Source organism: Sceloporus occidentalis, unplaced genomic scaffold (assembly GCF_023333645.1).
Source record: "Sceloporus occidentalis isolate IW3139 unplaced genomic scaffold, rSceOcc1.0.p SCAF_155, whole genome shotgun sequence".
In the NCBI taxonomy this organism is placed as follows: domain Eukaryota; kingdom Metazoa; phylum Chordata; class Lepidosauria; order Squamata; family Phrynosomatidae; genus Sceloporus; species Sceloporus occidentalis.
The window spans coordinates 722,501-740,118 of NW_028317135.1; the positions used below are offsets into that span (position 1 = coordinate 722,501).

The 17,618-nt window shown below is 52.7% G+C and overlaps 1 protein-coding gene across 1 annotated transcript; it reads right to left on the bottom strand.

The window, feature by feature from the left end:
* Positions 1–337: 337 nt before the first annotated feature.
* Positions 338–12,482, bottom strand: LOC149280462 (lamin-A-like). The gene is made up of 11 exons (XM_089500441.1): positions 12,133–12,482; positions 3,659–3,815; positions 3,201–3,326; positions 2,893–3,063; positions 2,516–2,641; positions 1,925–2,371; positions 1,711–1,818; positions 1,222–1,341; positions 887–994; positions 491–751; positions 338–367 (listed from the first exon to the last, which is right to left on the bottom strand). Exons 1-11 carry the CDS (start codon positions 12,480–12,482, stop codon positions 338–340), a joined length of 2,004 nt encoding a protein of 667 aa, XP_089356567.1.
* Positions 12,483–17,618: the final 5,136 nt, after the last annotated feature.

The following is a 17,618-nucleotide window of genomic DNA, read 5'->3' on the forward strand; positions in this document are numbered from 1 at the left end:
CTGCCACGCGGTACCTCCCGTCTGTCAGAGAACACGCGGGGGGGGGCTATGTGGCTGATATAATTGCCTCTCTGTGGGTCAAATTCGGTCTCTGCCAGAGAGGACAGGTCCGCGTTGGTCGAGAACCGACTGCAGCCGACGTCTCGCCGAGGGTTGGCGCCAGGATCCAGCCATCCCGTCGTGTAACAGATACAGACGATAAGGAGTTAAAAAAAAAAAAAGTTTCCTTATAAAAATTCTGTAGAAAATAACCTTTTTGTAAAAAAAAAAGCCAGGAAAATAGAGATTTTTTTCTTTTTTTGCCTGGACGTATAGCTGGGCTTCGGGGGGGGGGTGGTTACATTATACTGCAGCTCTGCGGAGAGACCTGAAAGAGAGAGAGAGGAGAGAAGACGGAAAGCTTTTACTCTGGGCGGTTGAGATTTCCCGTTGGAGTTTAACTACTTGTGGTTCTGCGGGGAGCAGCCATCACGGCTGACCCGGCACTCACCTGCGCACGCTGGTCGCCGTTACCCAGAATGTAAGACCGGGTGACGAGGCTCTCCCCGAGTCCGCTGCCCCCGCCGGCACCTCCCATGCTGCGGTAGGTTCTGGTAAGGGTGACGCTGGATGAAGAGGAGCTGCTGGCGCCGCCGGCTATCCCGGAGTTCTGGGCGCCCCCTTTATCAGCGGGTCGCCCACAGGTGGTGCACATGATGGTGCGTGAGCGGAGGTTGTATTCCCCGGGGTCTCCGGTAGAATTATGGCCGTCCTGTGATAAACGGGTGAGCAACAAGACTATTACAAATCCATAGACCAGGGCTTTCTGGACAAGGGGCCACATTCCCTGGTGTCTGCCCCCTCAGGATGAGTCTAAACCCCCAAAGGAAGGGAGCTCAGGACTTACCTGATGGTGGTGGTGGTGATGGTGAACGTCCTCGTCATCATCATCATCCTCGTCATCGTCATCTTCGTCGTTGACCACAGTGCGCACAAGCTTGCGCATTGCCACCTCCTGCAGGAAACACATTGTTGGACCAGGACCTGAACTTCCACGGCCTCAGAATTTACAATCAACGGCCCCCTAGACTACTCGTGGCAACGTGATCGGCCGGTCACGTAGAGCAGTAGTTAGCCATGTGTTCTTATTGGAAGCCCCAGCTGCCGTTGAATGGTCTCCTCGCTTTCTACGCCTCTATAAGCCCTCCCCAAGCTCCAGCGCTCGTTGCTTCGATGGCTCACCTCATTGCTGGAGGTCAGCAGAGCGGTGCGGATGCTGTCGCCTGTTCCCCAGGAGTTCTGGGACTTCCAAACCAAGTCACTTGGAGGATTATTGGCCACTCCAGCTCCAGCAGCCCAGATCTGCAAGAAAACATCAGGCATTAGAAGGGGCCACGTGGTCTAAACAATCACCCGGCTAAGGGAAGAGCGCCACATGGCAACTGGCGGTAAAGCTATCTACACCAACACAGGGTAGCAAGTAATCCTACCACACCGCATACATGCGCAAGATGGTAAAACCACAGGGTGCAGAAAGACGCTAGTGTGGTGGTGACAAAACACTGCATCGCTCTTTGTTCAGGCTGCCTGAACGCCAAGTATTTCACTGTCACCCCCTAACCAGCAGAGGGCGCCAGATCTCCACGTAAAGCTGGACGAGTGAGCGCAGTACCCGCTGCGAGGTCGCCGGCTTCTGCTGACGGTGGCTAGAGATAGAGCAGTCCCACTCACCGTCATCACTTGCCCAGCCTTCAACATGGTACGCGGAGGGAACTTGTACACGATGGGGGTTTCCTCTCCGATCTGTCGTTTAATCTGCCAGCTGCCGAGTGACTGGTCCTGAAACGCAATGGGAGGGGGGTATTAGGCAGCTGCATGCAGGAGAAAGCCGACAATCACCCTTTTGCTCAATCAATGCATCCGTTAAACTTTTAATGCTCCTCACCTCGCTGGATTTGTTCTTCAGACGAACAAACTTCCCTTCCTGGTCGACCTCCTCCACGGACACCTTGCCGCTGGTGCGTGCGTGTTGAGTGTAAGTGGTGCTTCTTGACTCTCCTCCATCCAGCTTCCTTTTCTTTGAGGCAGAAGAGGAGCTGTGGGCGGCAGAATGCGCCGCGCTGGTTCGTGAAGTCCTCTTGTGCGATGTCGGGCTCGGGGAGAGACGCAGCCTCTCCTCCTCCCCCTCTAGCAGTTTGCGGTACGCATGGATCTCCATATCAAGCGCCAACTTGATGTCCAGCAGTTCCTGGTACTCGTCCAGCTGCTGCTGCATGCGCGCCCTCATCTCAGCCATCTCCTTGTCTTTCTCAGACAGGATTCGCCTGCTGCTGTCTCGCTCCCTGGTCAAGGCGTCCTCCAAGTCCCGTAACTTCGCCTCTTTGGCCGCTAGCTGAAAATTAAGTCGTGACAAAAAACGTAAGACCGCCAGTTGATTCGTTTCCCAGTAGCCGTACACGATTCTCCGTGTGTCCAGAGTGGCCCCGGAGAGCCTTGGTCCCGCCGGTTGGCACCAGCGCACACCGACACCGCTCACCTGTTTCTGCAGCTGGCTGAGCTGAGCCGACAGGCTGTCGATGCGGATCCTGCTCTGCTGGATCTCCTCATGCGCCTCTCCTACCAAATTACTGTTCCTCTCCGCCGACTGCTTGAAGTTCTCCACCTTTTGGGGGTACGGAGGGTCACAATGAAACACAAATACAGGTGCCCGGTGACTAAAGAGTCTCTGGAGTTAGTGAAAAACGCCCTACTGACTTTTTATAATGAATACCTGGAACCCTCTATGAAGCCCATAATCAAGAAGCTTTAATGAGCACAGCACCAGATATTCTGATCCACTGGGAATCACGGGCTTGCACCCTCATAGTTACCCCTAGTACCTTGTGGTGCCCGCCCAGGAGGTAGAATCCTTACCTTGGCATTGTATGTCTTCTCTAACTCCTCCTTGTACAGGTTGATCTGCCCCTCATGCTCGCCACGTATCTCCTGCAGGGCATCTGCCAACTTGCTTTCGAACTCCCGTTGGCGTCCGCTGTCGAGTTCCACCAGACGTGTCTCGTGGCGGCGCTTGGTCTCTCGCAGTTCCTGCAGGGAAGATACAGTTATTATCCGGCGGTCGCTGGCACCGCCATGCCACCCCCGGAGTACCTGCTGCCCCGTGGCCACACACAGCCTGAGACTTTACGTATGCAACTTTTCTATAACGGTCCACGCTTCCTCACCTCACTGTAGATATTCTTCTGGAACTCCAGCTCCTCCTTGAGTGTCTGGTTTCGGTTCTCGGCATCTACTCGGCGAAGCATCTCATCCTGTAGCTGCTTCTTGGTGTCGACCAGAGCGCCTTCCAGCTGGAGAAAGAGGGAGAGCAGGGGATGTGCGTTACGAGACGCGCCTCAACAGGCTCTCTGCAGTTCATGAAAATTCTCGAGGGGACAGACGACATTAAACCCACTTTAACCAAGAGCTCATTACGAGACGAATAAAGGCGGATAAGCTACGGGCACCCAGTGGATTCATCTCAAAGAACAGCTGAGCCGCATGGGACAGCCTCCTCCAACTTGGGAAAGCATCTCCACGTATCGACATCGTCATATCTAACCCAGCGTCGAGCCGACGCATCACTCACTCCAAAGAGGAAGTCTCTTTCCTCGCGTGAAGAACGTATGGATGTTATTCTCACCTTAGAAAGCTGGCCTCTGAGCTCCCTCAGCTCTGCCTCCAGAGTCCTCTTCTCGCTGAGGGCTGTGGTCAAGTTAGCGTCCTTAGAATTGAGAAGAGCCTCCAAATCCTTAAGGCGGGCTTGGGCTGCCAACAGGTCGGCCTCCTTCTTGGAATTCCTGCAAAAGGAAACAAGTTTAGCACCAATATCTGAATGGGCGACGTATTCTCGATACACCGTGAAATGCGAAGAGCTCCTAAGAACGTTGGTTCCTTCAAAGTTCCGATTAGGAAACTCTGTGATATTCAGGGATTTGTGACACGGATCGCGAGCTTGGACAAGTGGGGTCTCTCGTCTCGGCTGCCAAGGGTTGAGTTGGGCGAGGGTAGAAACGGTACGAGGGCAGTTCGAAGAATGACCCTTTCATCGAGGAGATTTCACTGCCAGTCCGGACTAGCTTCTCCCAGGAGGACAGCTGGACGTCGGAAGGGACAGGGCTCTCCAAAGCTTTGCCGGTTTAGTTACAGACGTCGTTTTGTTTGAAACGCCGCAGCTGCTTCACAGGACCTGGGACGCTAAACACTGAGGCTGTTGGCGATCATATTAGCCGTGCTACGTCCCAGGCCTCCAATCCTGCCCTTCAACACCAGGCTTTAAGGAGCCGGCGCGCTGGCCGGGGTCCATGGACCTTCTCCCTCTACACACGGAGCCGTTTGCAGGAAGACGTATGAGCCGCAGTCGGCGAGATTAGATTAAAACATTGCGGACGAGATGTTTTAACGTATCGGGAAGTCACCGCGACGACCGCTGTATATTAAAGATGAAATAGTAGACGGACCCGCACTGAACCTCCACACGAGGCAGGGGAAATTACCATGAACTCGGTGATCCGCGGGAGGAATATATCCGTAGAGGATACCCCCCTCGCTGCAGTCCTGCCATTCCCCGGCTCATCGCATGGCGACTTTGGCACGGGAAGCCCGTTCCCGGCGTTCTATACCATTGACTTTGTTTAAATGGCTGGGAGGGACAGACCCCAGATCTCGGCGTCCGAGGAGCAGTCCTGATATTTTTAGCCCGGAAAGCAGCAAGTCTGTATCCAGTAATGGGCTTTTAGGCAGAAATCCAAGGCAAACTCCAAGTTTCCAGTACTTGACGGGGAGGAATGACAGATCCCACGGCGGCCGCCCGCAAAAAGCTGCCTCCCGCCCCATTAATGCCCATCTCGGGGGGCTCTACGAGGGAGCAGCTGTTAACATGTATATGATGTTTAGAATATTCTTCATTTGCATCAACACTTTACATTTAAATGGTTTAACCCCCCCCCCCCCCGGAGTCCTGCACCAGTTCCAAGGATTTTTAAGCAGAGGAAGCATCGCTCTGGGATCAGTGGAAATTTATCAAAAAAGCCTGGAAACTCTTGATTATTAAGAAGTTATTTTTACAAGATCCGCTCCCAAAGGGCAAACCACAGGAAACATCCGCCCGACGCAGCGCAGCCCCGGCTCGGACTCTCCATGCCACCCGGCCGCGCCATTTTGGGGAGAAAACATTTTGAAACTATTTGGAATTTTGCCCGAGTGGGCGTGTTACGAAGGATTAAAGCTAAATGGCCGCCCAGGCGGTCCTGGTGCTGAGGTGCCCCTTCCCCCACCCCCACACACAGGAGTGATGCTTAGAAACAGAACCTTCCGGCAGATCGGCCCCATCCGGCCCCCGTCTAGTTGCCGGTTTCTGCTGCTGTAAAGACTCAAACCTCGTCAGGAGCCGTATGTCTATCCCATGCATGTTTACATCCCCTCACTGTATTACCCTCTACCACTTCTGCTGGGAGGCTGTTCCACTTATCTCCCACCCCCTCAATAAAGTAAAACTTCTCTCCTGTCCTTGGTAAATCCCTTTGTGTATTTAAATGTATCTGCCATCCCCTCTCTCTTTTTCCTCTCCCGTCTCGTCTCTCTCTCTCCTCTCCCGTCTCTCTCTCTCTCTCTCCTCTCCTGTCTCATCTCTCTCTTCTCCTCTCCCGTCTCTCTCTCTCTCTCCTCTCCCGTCTCTCTCTCCCTCTCCTCTCCCCCCATCCAGAGATCCCTCGGTCTTTAATGGCTTGTCCTTGAAGGAAGCCGCAGGGAATCCACACCCCGCACATATCCCACATCCGGATATCTGCCACTCGGAGGAAAACATGCGCAGAAAGTGCTAGAAGGACTGTAACCATGCCGGCCCCGAGGAGCCGTGCCCTCCCTGTAACACACGAGAGCGGAACGCCCTGAAACGTGACGGCTTCGCCAATTCCAGTGAAAGTTTACGCCCGGGCAGGATGATAGATGTCGCCCCGAGGACACATGCGCAGCCAGACCAGGAGAAACTGGTTTCCAGTCCATCAATGTGTGCTCTGTGCAGCGCTGCAGAATATGTCGGCGCTATATAAAGAAATAGTAATAATTTACCCCGGCCCAGCATGCGAGGGAAAGCCCAGGAAGGGATGGGTCGAGAAGCACCAAGTAACATCTCTGTATTGCCACGTTTCAGGTCTCCATGCGCGATCTCTGACTCAGACTATTATTTCCAAACGAACGTTTGCCAAACCCTCCAAACGCCTGCCAAATCCTTCCGATCCAGACGGAGCGCGCGCGGCAGGGGCGGCCAGGAAGATTTCAGCAAAAACCGCACGGCGCGGTACCCGGACAAGCGTTATTCCACCCCTAAAGTCCCGCTGATCTCATGGAGAGCGATAGAGGAGCGGCGTGTGATGCGGATGTCATGGCGGCCGATCCCCGATTAGTTTAACCAAAGATAAATGGATCCTATATATTCTGGGGGGGGTAAATTAAATTATAGGGGGGTGAACGGGATTCTTTCCCCCGGGGTTAGACTTTTATTGCCAGCGCGTCGGTGGGTGGGAATTCACACAGGACGCCATTATGTGTCATGGCGCGGAAGAGATGATGTCATCAAAAGGAGCCAATATGCCTTATGGGGGCCCAGAAGTAGAGCTTTGTCCCAACTGCTAAGGTGTGAAGGGCTTAGCAAAACCAGCCCTGTTCACAAGAGCTTACAATTAAGAAGATACACTGGACGGGGACAGGTTCTTTGATCTAGGCCACATGGCACATATGGATCAGAGCTGCCAATCACTGCAATCCCCGCCCCCCCCCCGGTGTGCCTTAGCACTAATCAGACACCATGCGCAGAAATCTCGGCAATAAAAACGACACCCGTCCCTAAATCCTTCCTGCCAGGTGAGTACGCCCCAGGGCGTAGGCCGCTCCGCACCCTATTTCCCAACAGCTTTTATTAGCGATCCACTTAACATCCTATAGAAGATCATAACCGGGATTAACCCTTTCCAGCTAGAGCCATGCATCTCAGTGGTGAGAGGTATACAGTCAGCGAGTGTGAGTGTGAGTATGTCAATGGCCAACCTATGGGCATAGTCATGGCGATTGTCTCAAGGAGAGCGTCAGCTCTGGGGGCAAAAACACCTTGGTGCAGAGAGAGGCCAGGGCAGCCTGGAGCTCATTATCTAGAACTAGAGGTAGCTTCTTCCGTGGGGCGCATGGAGAGAGCCGCTGGGAAGTAAGTGAATAGAGTGCGGCTCGTCAGCTGACCACATCCGAGCCTGCTGCGGCTGATAGGGACGCGCCGCGGGCGTGAAGATCTCACACCCCACGTGCACCGGCTAAAACGTCAGCTCTTCTTCCAACTGCGGCTGGCCTGTTGGAACAAAGCTGCCAAAAAATATTGGAAAGCTCCGGGAGTAACGGAACATTCTAAACTGGGGTGGAATAAAACTGGAGACGGATGAGCCTGTACCACCCGTCACTCCGAATATCCAACATCCCGCCGTTAGAACCAGGCTTTGGGGGCAGTTCTGTGCCCCCGTTATCTTGCCCCCTCCACCCCTCTTACAGGTACTGGGTGCGAAGTCTGGTTCTGGAGCAGCTCTCCAGAGTGTTTCGGGGTTCCGTGCCGAGTCCCCGCGGGGAGGGGGGGTCTCAGGGCGATCCTACCCCAACGACAGGGTTAATAAAGGAGGCTGGTTTAACTGTTTAGTGTTCCACTTATATACCCCCCCTCTCGGTAAAGCTTCCCTTTTTTCGACATCAGAACAAGAAAATGCAGAAGGGCCGTGAAGGGACCAGAAAATACAATCCAGACACAGGGGCCGGGACCCTGGAGCTCTCCATACACCAGCGAAACATTACATTATACAGGGGGCCGGCTCACCTGACCATACATTATACAGGGGGCCGGGTCACCTGACCATACATTATACAGGGGGCCGGCTCACCTGACTATACATTATACAGGGGGCCAGCTCACCTGACTATACATTATACAGGGGGCCGGCTCACCTGACTATACATCATACAGGGGGCCGGCTCACCTGACTATACATTATACAGGGGGCCAGCTCACCTGACTATACATTATACAGGGGGCAGCTCAATGATTTAAATATACATTATACAGGGCCATAAAAGGCGGACGCCCTGTGGCCCATGGAGCGCAGACGCCCCGCAGCTGTCTGAAGGGATTTCTCATCCGGTGAAAGCACGGCGCTGTCTCTTTAACGTCTCGCTGTAATAGTACCCCGGATGCCGCCGGCAGATCCGTCACACGCTCGGCCTCCACGCCGGAACACGCCAACGTCACGCCTTTCAAATAAAAACATATCAGGACGTTCCCACAGAGAGAAAAAAACCCGATAAAAACGTGGCTGTTCATTAATCCGATTTTTGGCAACATTAAGAAAATGTCTGGCGGGGCGGATATCGCCCGGCACGGGGGCAGTACAAGCAAATACCCCAATTACTGTAACCCACTGAGTGCCACTCACATTTCACAATACATGTGATTACCAAATCGGTTATTATTGGTTCCTCGAGTGCAACATAACCGGGTGGCGAGGCGGCGGCCCCCCGGACGGCTCTATCAGACCAAGTTCTTTACTGTAAAGAGTCGCAGCGTTACCTTTGACCGCCCGGGATGAAGAAAATGATGGAAACATCACAGCCCGTTTACAGGCGGTCCGGCAATAAAATGCCCCCCCCCCCCCCCATAACACTCACTCCTCGAGGACCTGCACAGCTCTTGGCATTTGTGGGACTGCGGACGTCGCTCCTTTACAGAATTTACAGAATGTGCTGAGTGGATTGTGATGTAAGGAGCGGCTTTAGAGATAAAACCTGCAGATAACGGTGTAAAGAATTCACCAGAAGCCGCGCAGGATTAATGCAGAAACTGGGGGTTTAGGGATCCGCTTCCCTTAACGTGACGAAGGCAGCCGTTACTCGCCCCTTAGAAGCCACGGACTTTCTCAGATTGTTTGGGATGAAGGGGTTAAGTCGCTCCGTCCCAGTGAACGCGCTTTCCTTCGGAGGCCGCATAGCGCCCGCGCGGGCCGCCGGGCACATATTTCTGCGACGCGGTAACGAAGAGGTTAACGGAGCGGGGCAGAGCGCCAGCTTTGTCGTCCTTGGCTTAAAATCATGCTCTGCCATGATGTCTGCCGGGACAAAGGCACTTTTATCTCCTGTCTGGGAGCGGCTGCCCGGAAGCCATCGCTTCGCGGGGCCGTGATATTTCGGAGGCTGGGCACCGGTCACATGGCGCGTGGGCTGATCCCCTATTGCTACGGGTAATTAAATGGGCGTGGATGGGGGGTAATTACCGGGCGGACATATGCGAGCTGGTGGGCAACTTGGCCCCGTCCCGACACGTTGTAACACAACACCCTAAACTCTACAAACTAAATCAACCCCTTTTAAGTGAGGGGGTGTGATATGCATCGCTATTGGGCACCTAGAATCCCCCCCCGACGTACTCAATCTTTAGAGCGCGTGCACAAATAACTTTAGTAATGTAGGGGAAGACATTATCCGCTGCACCGCTCACTTCCTGCCGCACTCCTGCTCAGGGTGTGAAATGTTACAAGTGTAAATGCTACAAATGTAGCGGAAGCTTTTACCGCTTCTACGTCTTTAGCGGGAATTCTGTAAAGGAGGGAGTTCCGCAACGATAAAGGTCGCCATCAATTAGCCTCGTCTAAAAACAGATCTGTGAAAGAACAGAGGATCGGAGGAGCGCCTTAGAGACTGAAGTAGCATTTTGGAGGATCACAGAAGTGATGCAAGGGGAAAAAAATTTAAAAAAAGAGCGTTTGGAGAGGGTGGTAGTAAGTGGAACGGCCTCCCAGCAGAAGTGGTAGAGGGCAATACAGGATTAAACATGCATGGGATAGACATACGGCTCCTGAATCCAAAATGAAACCAACGACTGATTAAGGTTTGAGTAGACGGGGGCCGGATGGGGCCGGTTCTGGATTTCTACATTTGTTATTTTGGAATTCACTTTTTCACGGCTCGCTGATGAAGCTGACGGGAAAATCTCGGAGACGGCTAATTATCTGAGCCGGGGGGGGGGGGTAATTAAACACTGAAACAAACATCGGTTGTCAGGGAGAGTAAGATATTCCAGGTAAAATATTACCTAATGTGAGAATATATGGGCGTAGGTCGGGGTGGAAAAAGGAATTACAACAATTGCCCCGCCACGACCGGCTTAGGAGGCTGACGACACCGTCCGCGTGTCACAGGCTCAGGAATGCTGCGAATCTCATTGATCGGACTGAAGGAATGTTCACCGACAACAGAATGTGTCGCTACTGGTCAGGGCCCGAAACAGACGCCCAGCGCCCCGTAACAGGAAACCCGCAACCTGCCGGCAGATCGGCCCCATTCGGCCCCCGTCTAGTCGCCCGTTTCTCCTGCTATAAAGACTCAAACCTTAATCAGTCGTTGGTCTCGTCTTAGATTCAGGAGCCGTATGTCTATCCCATGCATGTTTAATACCCTCTACCACCTCTGCTGGAAGGATGTTCCACTTATCTACCACCTCCTCCGTAAAGTAAAACTTCCTTACATCACCTCCATTATAACAAACCCAGTAAGGTCGAAATCCAGAAAGCAAAGGGTCTGAAGAACTGGTGGCGGGCTAGACGGGTCGGCTCGGTAAATGTTTTGTGTCTGGAGTGGCCCCAGGGCCCGGGCGGCTGAGTTTAACCCATTATCCCATTAGGAATGTAGGAAAGGGTTAAAGGAAATGATTGTACAAATACCCCCAGGCACAGACAAAACAGTATTCTGGGGCGTCCAGACTGCCTTTTACCCCCGTGTCTGAAGGTATCAGGCAGCGGAGTAACCCGTCTGTTGAGGGGCGCCGCACCCCGAAGTATGAAACAGAATGAAAGAGCGAACGAGACAAAGCGCGAGACGAGCCAAGTTTGGGGAAAAGTCTCCCTGATTCCCGTCCAACACCCCCCCGGGGATCAACCGACATCACATCCGAGCTTCTGTCCCCGCAGACAAACAGCCCACAGACTCATGCGCGTTCCTGCCCTGATCCCCCGCGTCATGCCAGGCCGGGATTAAATAGTCCGTGCATGTCTGCTCCTCCGGGCTGCCGCAGGGCCCCACGCAACATGTTGTTCTAATTGCGGGGTAACAAGCGGAGGGGTAATTAGGGTGGCTGCGTCTGCGAGGAATGCGATGCATGGCATGGAAAATGCAGCATCACCACAAAGCTGGCAGCGGCCCATCGGCCCCCGGCTGCCGAGACGGACAATGTTTTTTTAGGTGCCTGGAAAATCAGGAAGGCATATGGAGGGGGGCATGTGGGGGGGGCAGGGCGGTCGGAGACATGGGGGGCAGATATATTTCAGTAACATTAGAGGGACTCATTGAAAGCGCTCTGTCACAGATCGCCTGCCGGGTGTATCGCTGCGGGGCAGACTGGGTGTGCCCTTATCTGCTGGGTGGCAGAACGCAGGGTACATCAGGCAGGACCCCGTCTCCTGTCGGAGGGGCTCAGTCAACGTATGGGCTGCCATGGCGACAGCACCGAGCTGCACACACTCTACAGTGTGATGAGGGTTAAAGGGGATCTGGTCTGCACGAGGGGGATTCTGTAATAGTGCCAAGGGTCTCTCACGGCACAGAGCCCCCAGGTCAGGAGGTTCTCCTGGGACACGTGAAACAGCCTCCCAGCAGAGAAGGTAAAAGTGTTGTCCTGCACATTGGGTGAGTCAGAAAATGTGGACAGAACGGGAACAGAAAAAATGATAGGAAAGGAGACGGAAGATCTGGTCTTCAAAAGGCTTCCCACGGGACTACCTGCGCTACCGGACATGTTGGTGCCATAAATATAAACGCTCCTCACTTACATGACGTGGAGACAGAACAACATTCCTGGGGGGGGGGGGGGCAGGATCTGACATGTAATATTTAGGTAAACCGTCGGATATAAATGGGGCAGATGAAAAGGTTACAGAAAATGAAATATTGGAGTCACTTAACCCTTTGAGTGCCGAGGGGGTAGGGGTTTGGCAGCAATCTGTTTTGCCCGGTCGGCTAGCAAAGCTCTCCCCCGGCACTCGGAGGGTTAAAGCCGGCTCCTGGTTACCCGCAGCGCTGAGGAGCCCCGTCGTTCCTTACCGTGCCTTCAAGTCCTTATACTCGTCGCGGATTTTGCCGAGTTCCAGCTGGAGCCGGGCTCTCTCCTTGGCCACGGAGTCCAGGGTCTTGCGGGCATCGGCCAGTTCCGTCTCGTACGCTCCCTTGATGCTGGACACCTCCCGGCTCACCACCTCCTCGGACTCGGTGATGCGCAGCCGCAGCCCCGCGTTCTCAGACTCCAGGGAACGCACCTTGTCGATGTAAACGGCCAGGCGGTCGTTGAGGTCCTGCAGGTCCTCCTTCTCCTGCAGCCGGGTGATCCGGGTGGGGGAGAGCGGCGTGGAGGACTGGGCGCTCCGGGTGGTCCGCTTGTGACCTGGGGTCTCCATGGCTGTGTGTTGTCGGCGCTGTACGCAGAGCGAGTCTGGATGTGTCCTCTCTCTCTCTCTCTCTCTCTGACAGTCTGAGTGCGCGTGTGACTCGAGATCACATCCACTCGGAGCTCCAGGCGCTGGGAGGACTGCAGGAGGAGCTTCGACAAACAACTCAAATCATAGGAATGACGACTTGGCTCGGCCCTCCCGGCAGCTGACGGCAGAGACCAACAAGCGGGGCTTTAAGGGCCCTCCGCGCCGAAGCCTGCAGCTGCTGCAGAACCTTTCCTTGGCAGACCTGTCAATCATTGCGGTCAGTGTCCAAGAGATTCTGCAGCAGCCGAGCCCCCCCCCCCCTGGTTAGTTTAGGGAGGCGACCCATTACAACGAATTAACCCCTGCCACTCGGGGTACAGCTGTGTGGGGTGGAACCCTGGAATGTGAATGGAGCAACGCAGTATACAAGCTCTGCTGCTGCTGCTAATACCCTAAGCATTCATTATTTATTGATTTATATAGCGCCATCATATTCCGCAGCGCTGTACAATGTACTGCTAAACTAATTATCAGCGCCTGCTGCGAACCGCATCTACAGGAAGGCGATCCCACGCCAACTCCCAGCCACCCGATTTCTGCTGTTTTTTGTTTTTTTTTACACCACTTCTGATGGGTGGCTGTCCCACATATCTACCACCCCATTACTAACGTCAAACTTCCTTACATTAAACCTACGACCATGTACGGCACAAAGTAACTTACAGACAGCTCGGGCTGACAGAGCCGGGTGGTAATTTCCCCATTATCCGTATCACGTGTCTCATTAAGACATAATTAATACATTAAGGCTGCGTGAATTAATTAGCGGTTCGTTAGAGGCCACGGAACTTCCTGTAATAACAAAATCCCACAAGTGACATAAAAATATCCTCGGTACGAGGGCTCGGAGGTCCCTTCCTCTGCTGTCATCCAACAAATAAAGCCGGTGCAAACTCACACGGGGCAGCAGACATTCCGGATAAAACGGGAGGTGGCTGGAAACCAGACACACAAGCCCTTCGATGACATACACAACTGACAACTGTCCCAGAGTTTGAGAGGCAGTCCCAAGTTTTGCATCTTCAGTCTAGAAACTGCTACAACAGGTTTTGGAGATGATGACCGACATTAATGTATACAGCGCTGGGGGGTTATATTACTGTATACAGCGCTGGGGGTTATTACTGTATATAGCGCTGGGGGGTTATATTACTGTATACAGCGCTGGGGGGTTATATTACTGTATACAGCGCTGGGGGTTATATTACTGTATATAGCGCTGGGGGTTATATTACTGTATACAGCGCTGAGGGTTATATTACTATATACAGCGCTGGGGGGTTATATTACTGTATACAGCGCTGGGGGGTTATATTACTGTATACAGCGCTGGGGGTTATTACTGTATATAGCGCTGGGGGTTATATTACTGTATACAGCGCTGGGGGGGGTTATATTACTGTATACAGCGCTGGGGGGTTATATTACTGTATACAGCGCTGGGGGGTTATATTACTGTATACAGCGCTGGGGGTTATATTACTGTATACAGCGCTGGGGTTATATTACTGTATACAGCGCTGGGGTTATATTACTGTATACAGCGCTGGGGGTTATATTACTGTATACAGCGCTGGGGGGGTTATATTACTGTATACAGCGCTGGGGGGTTATATTACTGTATACAGCGCTGGGGGGTTATATTACTGTATACAGCGCTGGGGGTTATATTACTGTATACAGCGCTGGGGGTTATATTACTGTATACAGCGCTGGGGGTTATATTACTGTATACAGCGCTGGGGGTTATATTACTGTATACAGCGCTGGGGTTATATTACTGTATACAGCGCTGGGGTTATATTACTGTATACAGCGCTGGGGGTTATATTACTGTATACAGCGCTGGGGGGGTTATATTACTGTATACAGCGCTGGGGGGTTATATTACTGTATACAGCGCTGGGGGGTTATATTACTGTATACAGCGCTGGGGGTTATATTACTGTATACAGCGCTGGGGGTTATATTACTGTATACAGTGCTGGGGGTTATATTACTGTATACAGCGCTGGGGGTTATATTACTGTATACAGCGCTGGGGGTTATATTACTGTATACAGCGCTGGGGGTTATATTACTGTATACAGCGCTGGGGGTTATTACTGTATACAGTGCTGGGGGGTTATATTACTGTATACAGCGCTGGGGGGTTATATTACTGTATACAGCGCTGGGGGTTATATTACTGTATACAGTGTCCTCGTCCCCACACTGATGCACAGGGGAACCTGAATCCACACACAGGGTTGAGTCACCGGAGGATACGCCAGGCGTGTGAATCACTCCCGTGTCCTTCCGAGAGCGAACCGCACCCTTAATGTCGCTTCTCAATTCCCCCTCTGTGTACAAAGCCCTCTGTGTGATGCCAGCATGCACTCCACCGCGTGCCGCCGACCTGCCGGCAGCTGCCACCAGCAGAGGAGCCAAAAGAACCCCCTGGCCCCCCCTCGTCCCGGTCCCATCACAATCTGACGGCACCAGCTGCCCACAGCCAGCTTAACCATTCCAGAAAACGGTGCTGGCTGACCCTTGCCAGGTGCTCCTCTTGACGCGTATGGTACAGCGCCGCGGAATACGATGGCGCTACGCAAAGCAATAGATAATGACAATGTACGTTTAACGCCACGGGCCATTTCACGCCGACTAAAGCTGCTTATTCACGGGGTTCGCAGTCAATTAACTGCATCAAAGTCATTCAACTGACTTGTCAAATGTTTACATTGGACAAAAGCCACCAGGCCAGGCTCATGTATCTGGGCGCGCATGCATCGCTCTATTTACCCCGGGACCATTCTGCCAACTGTCCCTGTTTAGTCTGTTCAGTCCCTCTCCCAAATCCTTGCGCCCGTCTTTCCTCCCTGGTGCCCCTCTTTTCTAGGAGGTCAGAATGTCTGCTGGGTATGAAAGTATTGCAGGGTTCCACAGCCCTAAAAGCCCCGGTAACGTGTATAGAAACCATAAAGAATCCCTAAGGGCTGCATGTGGACAGAGCTCCACCAGTTGGACAAATTTAACCCTTTAAAATAACAAAGAACTATTTGCTGAACCAAATCTTTCTCCAAACGTTTTTGATCTGTTTGCCGTTAGACCTGAAAACTCTCCAGATATCCAAAGATCCTAATAAAAACCAGCAGTCTCTCCCTAGAAGGGGCCCGTTGGATGGGGGGGGGTACATGGACCCCCATCCCCTACCAGCCTGTTCTGTTTAAATCTGGTTTCCTGCTTCAAAGCTCAAAGTCTTTAAACAGCTTCTAATTTCCATGAGAGACGCCAAGAAACCAAATCCAACCCAAACCACTCCCGAGGAGGAAAAAGAGGGGACGGCTTCATGCAGTGGGTTTAAAATCCTAAATATTTGGCATTTATTATTTTGTCATTTCTTTTTCACATTAGTCGGGGGGGGGGGGCATAGAGAAGGATAGATTGCCCCTCATTACTAGAGGATGGTCAGCTCAGTGCAATGCAGTTGTAGATTAAGAATTAGCAGAGGTGAGAGAATGAGAACAAACGGAGGTATCACATTAAAGGAGTGTTTTCTGCTTCTATGGCAACAAATCAAACACCCTTCTCTTGTGTCATGTGGCTACAGGCTGGATCAGTACTTAATATCTATTAATTAACAGAGTCATTTTCATGGGGGGGGGGATTTAGAATATTTAATGGGGGTACTAAACTTAATAGGTGGAACAGCACCTTTAAAACAGTTATTAGTACAACATATTACAGGGCACTTTTGTTTTAGGAGGTCTGGCATTATTGGGGCATTTAGGGCTGTAGGACCCTGCGATCCCCTCATACCCAGCAAACATTCTGACCTCCTAGAAAAGAGGGGCATCAGGGGAGGAGAGAGGGGCATGAGGGCAGGCGAGAGGGACACGACGGGAAGAAAGAGGAGCATGGGGATTTTGGGGACTAAACAGGGACTGGCCAGACTAAACAGAGACATTAGGGAGGTATGCGTATGCACTTTCCTGTGATGTGTGGTTTATTTTCGGCGTGACCACGTGCTGCGCGTACATTTTGGGAAGCGGTGCAGGGCAGACACCCGATATCCCCGTCGTGTCTGCTGCTAATAAACCACTGTTTGTTTCTCTCCATTTCCTTAGATACGGAGGGGGAAGCCTGTGACGCGCAGGACCTTGCGGGGTTTGGACAGAGGGGGGAAGCCTGTGACGCGCAGGACCTTGCGGGGTTTGGACAGAGGGGGGAAGCCTGTGACGCGCAGGACCCTGCGGGGTTTGGACTGGGGTTTCCCCGGCTCAGCTTGGCCTCGGAGGACACAGCTGATACAGTGAAATAACGGAAAATAACATACACGTCGGCTAACCAATCGGCTGCGAGGAAATAAAGAAGCTGGGGTAAACAGATTATCCCGATCGATGCCCTCCAGGAGGTACTTATGATGGGGCCATGGGGGGAATTCAGTACCTTTCAGTTTAATTTAGAAGGAAATACTTGCCATATGGGGGCAAAACATATCATCTGGGGCACTTGTGTCACATAGGGGGTACTAAGTTACTGGAAGAATGGGATCTCCCCATGCCCCTCTAAAATCAAGAGAATCTGCCCATTCCATTACCCCCCACGGAGACCCAGGAAATCTACCCCATTCAGCGTTACCCTATACAGACTATTACCCCGCGTTACGCGTCCTGCGGAGCTCAATGCTCTGTCCACGGAGGGCTATGGGCTTTCAGTAAAAGCCTCTGAGCTCCGCGCCCCATCACGTTCCATCCTTCGTGTGGTCTGAGGACTGCTGAGTAGGGACATTTTACCCATGGGGGGTAAGAGCAGATGCCCCCGGATACTCCTGGATGCCTGGTTCGAGCGTCTCTGTGCGGGAATGAGAAATGGTCGGCATTAACGCAGAATAAACGAATACAAATTAACGGGAACTTCTTGGCTTTTACTTATTAAAGACACGGTAACGTCCCGGATCCGGGCACATCGGCAAAGTGACTCACGGTGCCCCGTATCCATGACGCCCTGCCTAGCAACCAAAAATACAGAAAAAATAAATGAAACCCAGGAGCCTGGGCGTCTCCGCCAGAC

Coding starts and splice junctions, on each gene's coding strand:
- LOC149280462 (XM_089500441.1), bottom strand. CDS start 12,482: ATGGAGACCCCAGGTCACAAGCGGACCACCCGGAGCGCCCAGTCCTCC. Junction 3,327..3,658: donor TCAGAGGCCAGCTTTCTAAG/GTGAGAATAACA, acceptor CTCTTTCTCCAG/CTGGAAGGCGCTCTGGTCGA. Junction 995..1,221: donor TGCTGACCTCCAGCAATGAG/GTGAGCCATCGA, acceptor TGTTTCCTGCAG/GAGGTGGCAATGCGCAAGCT.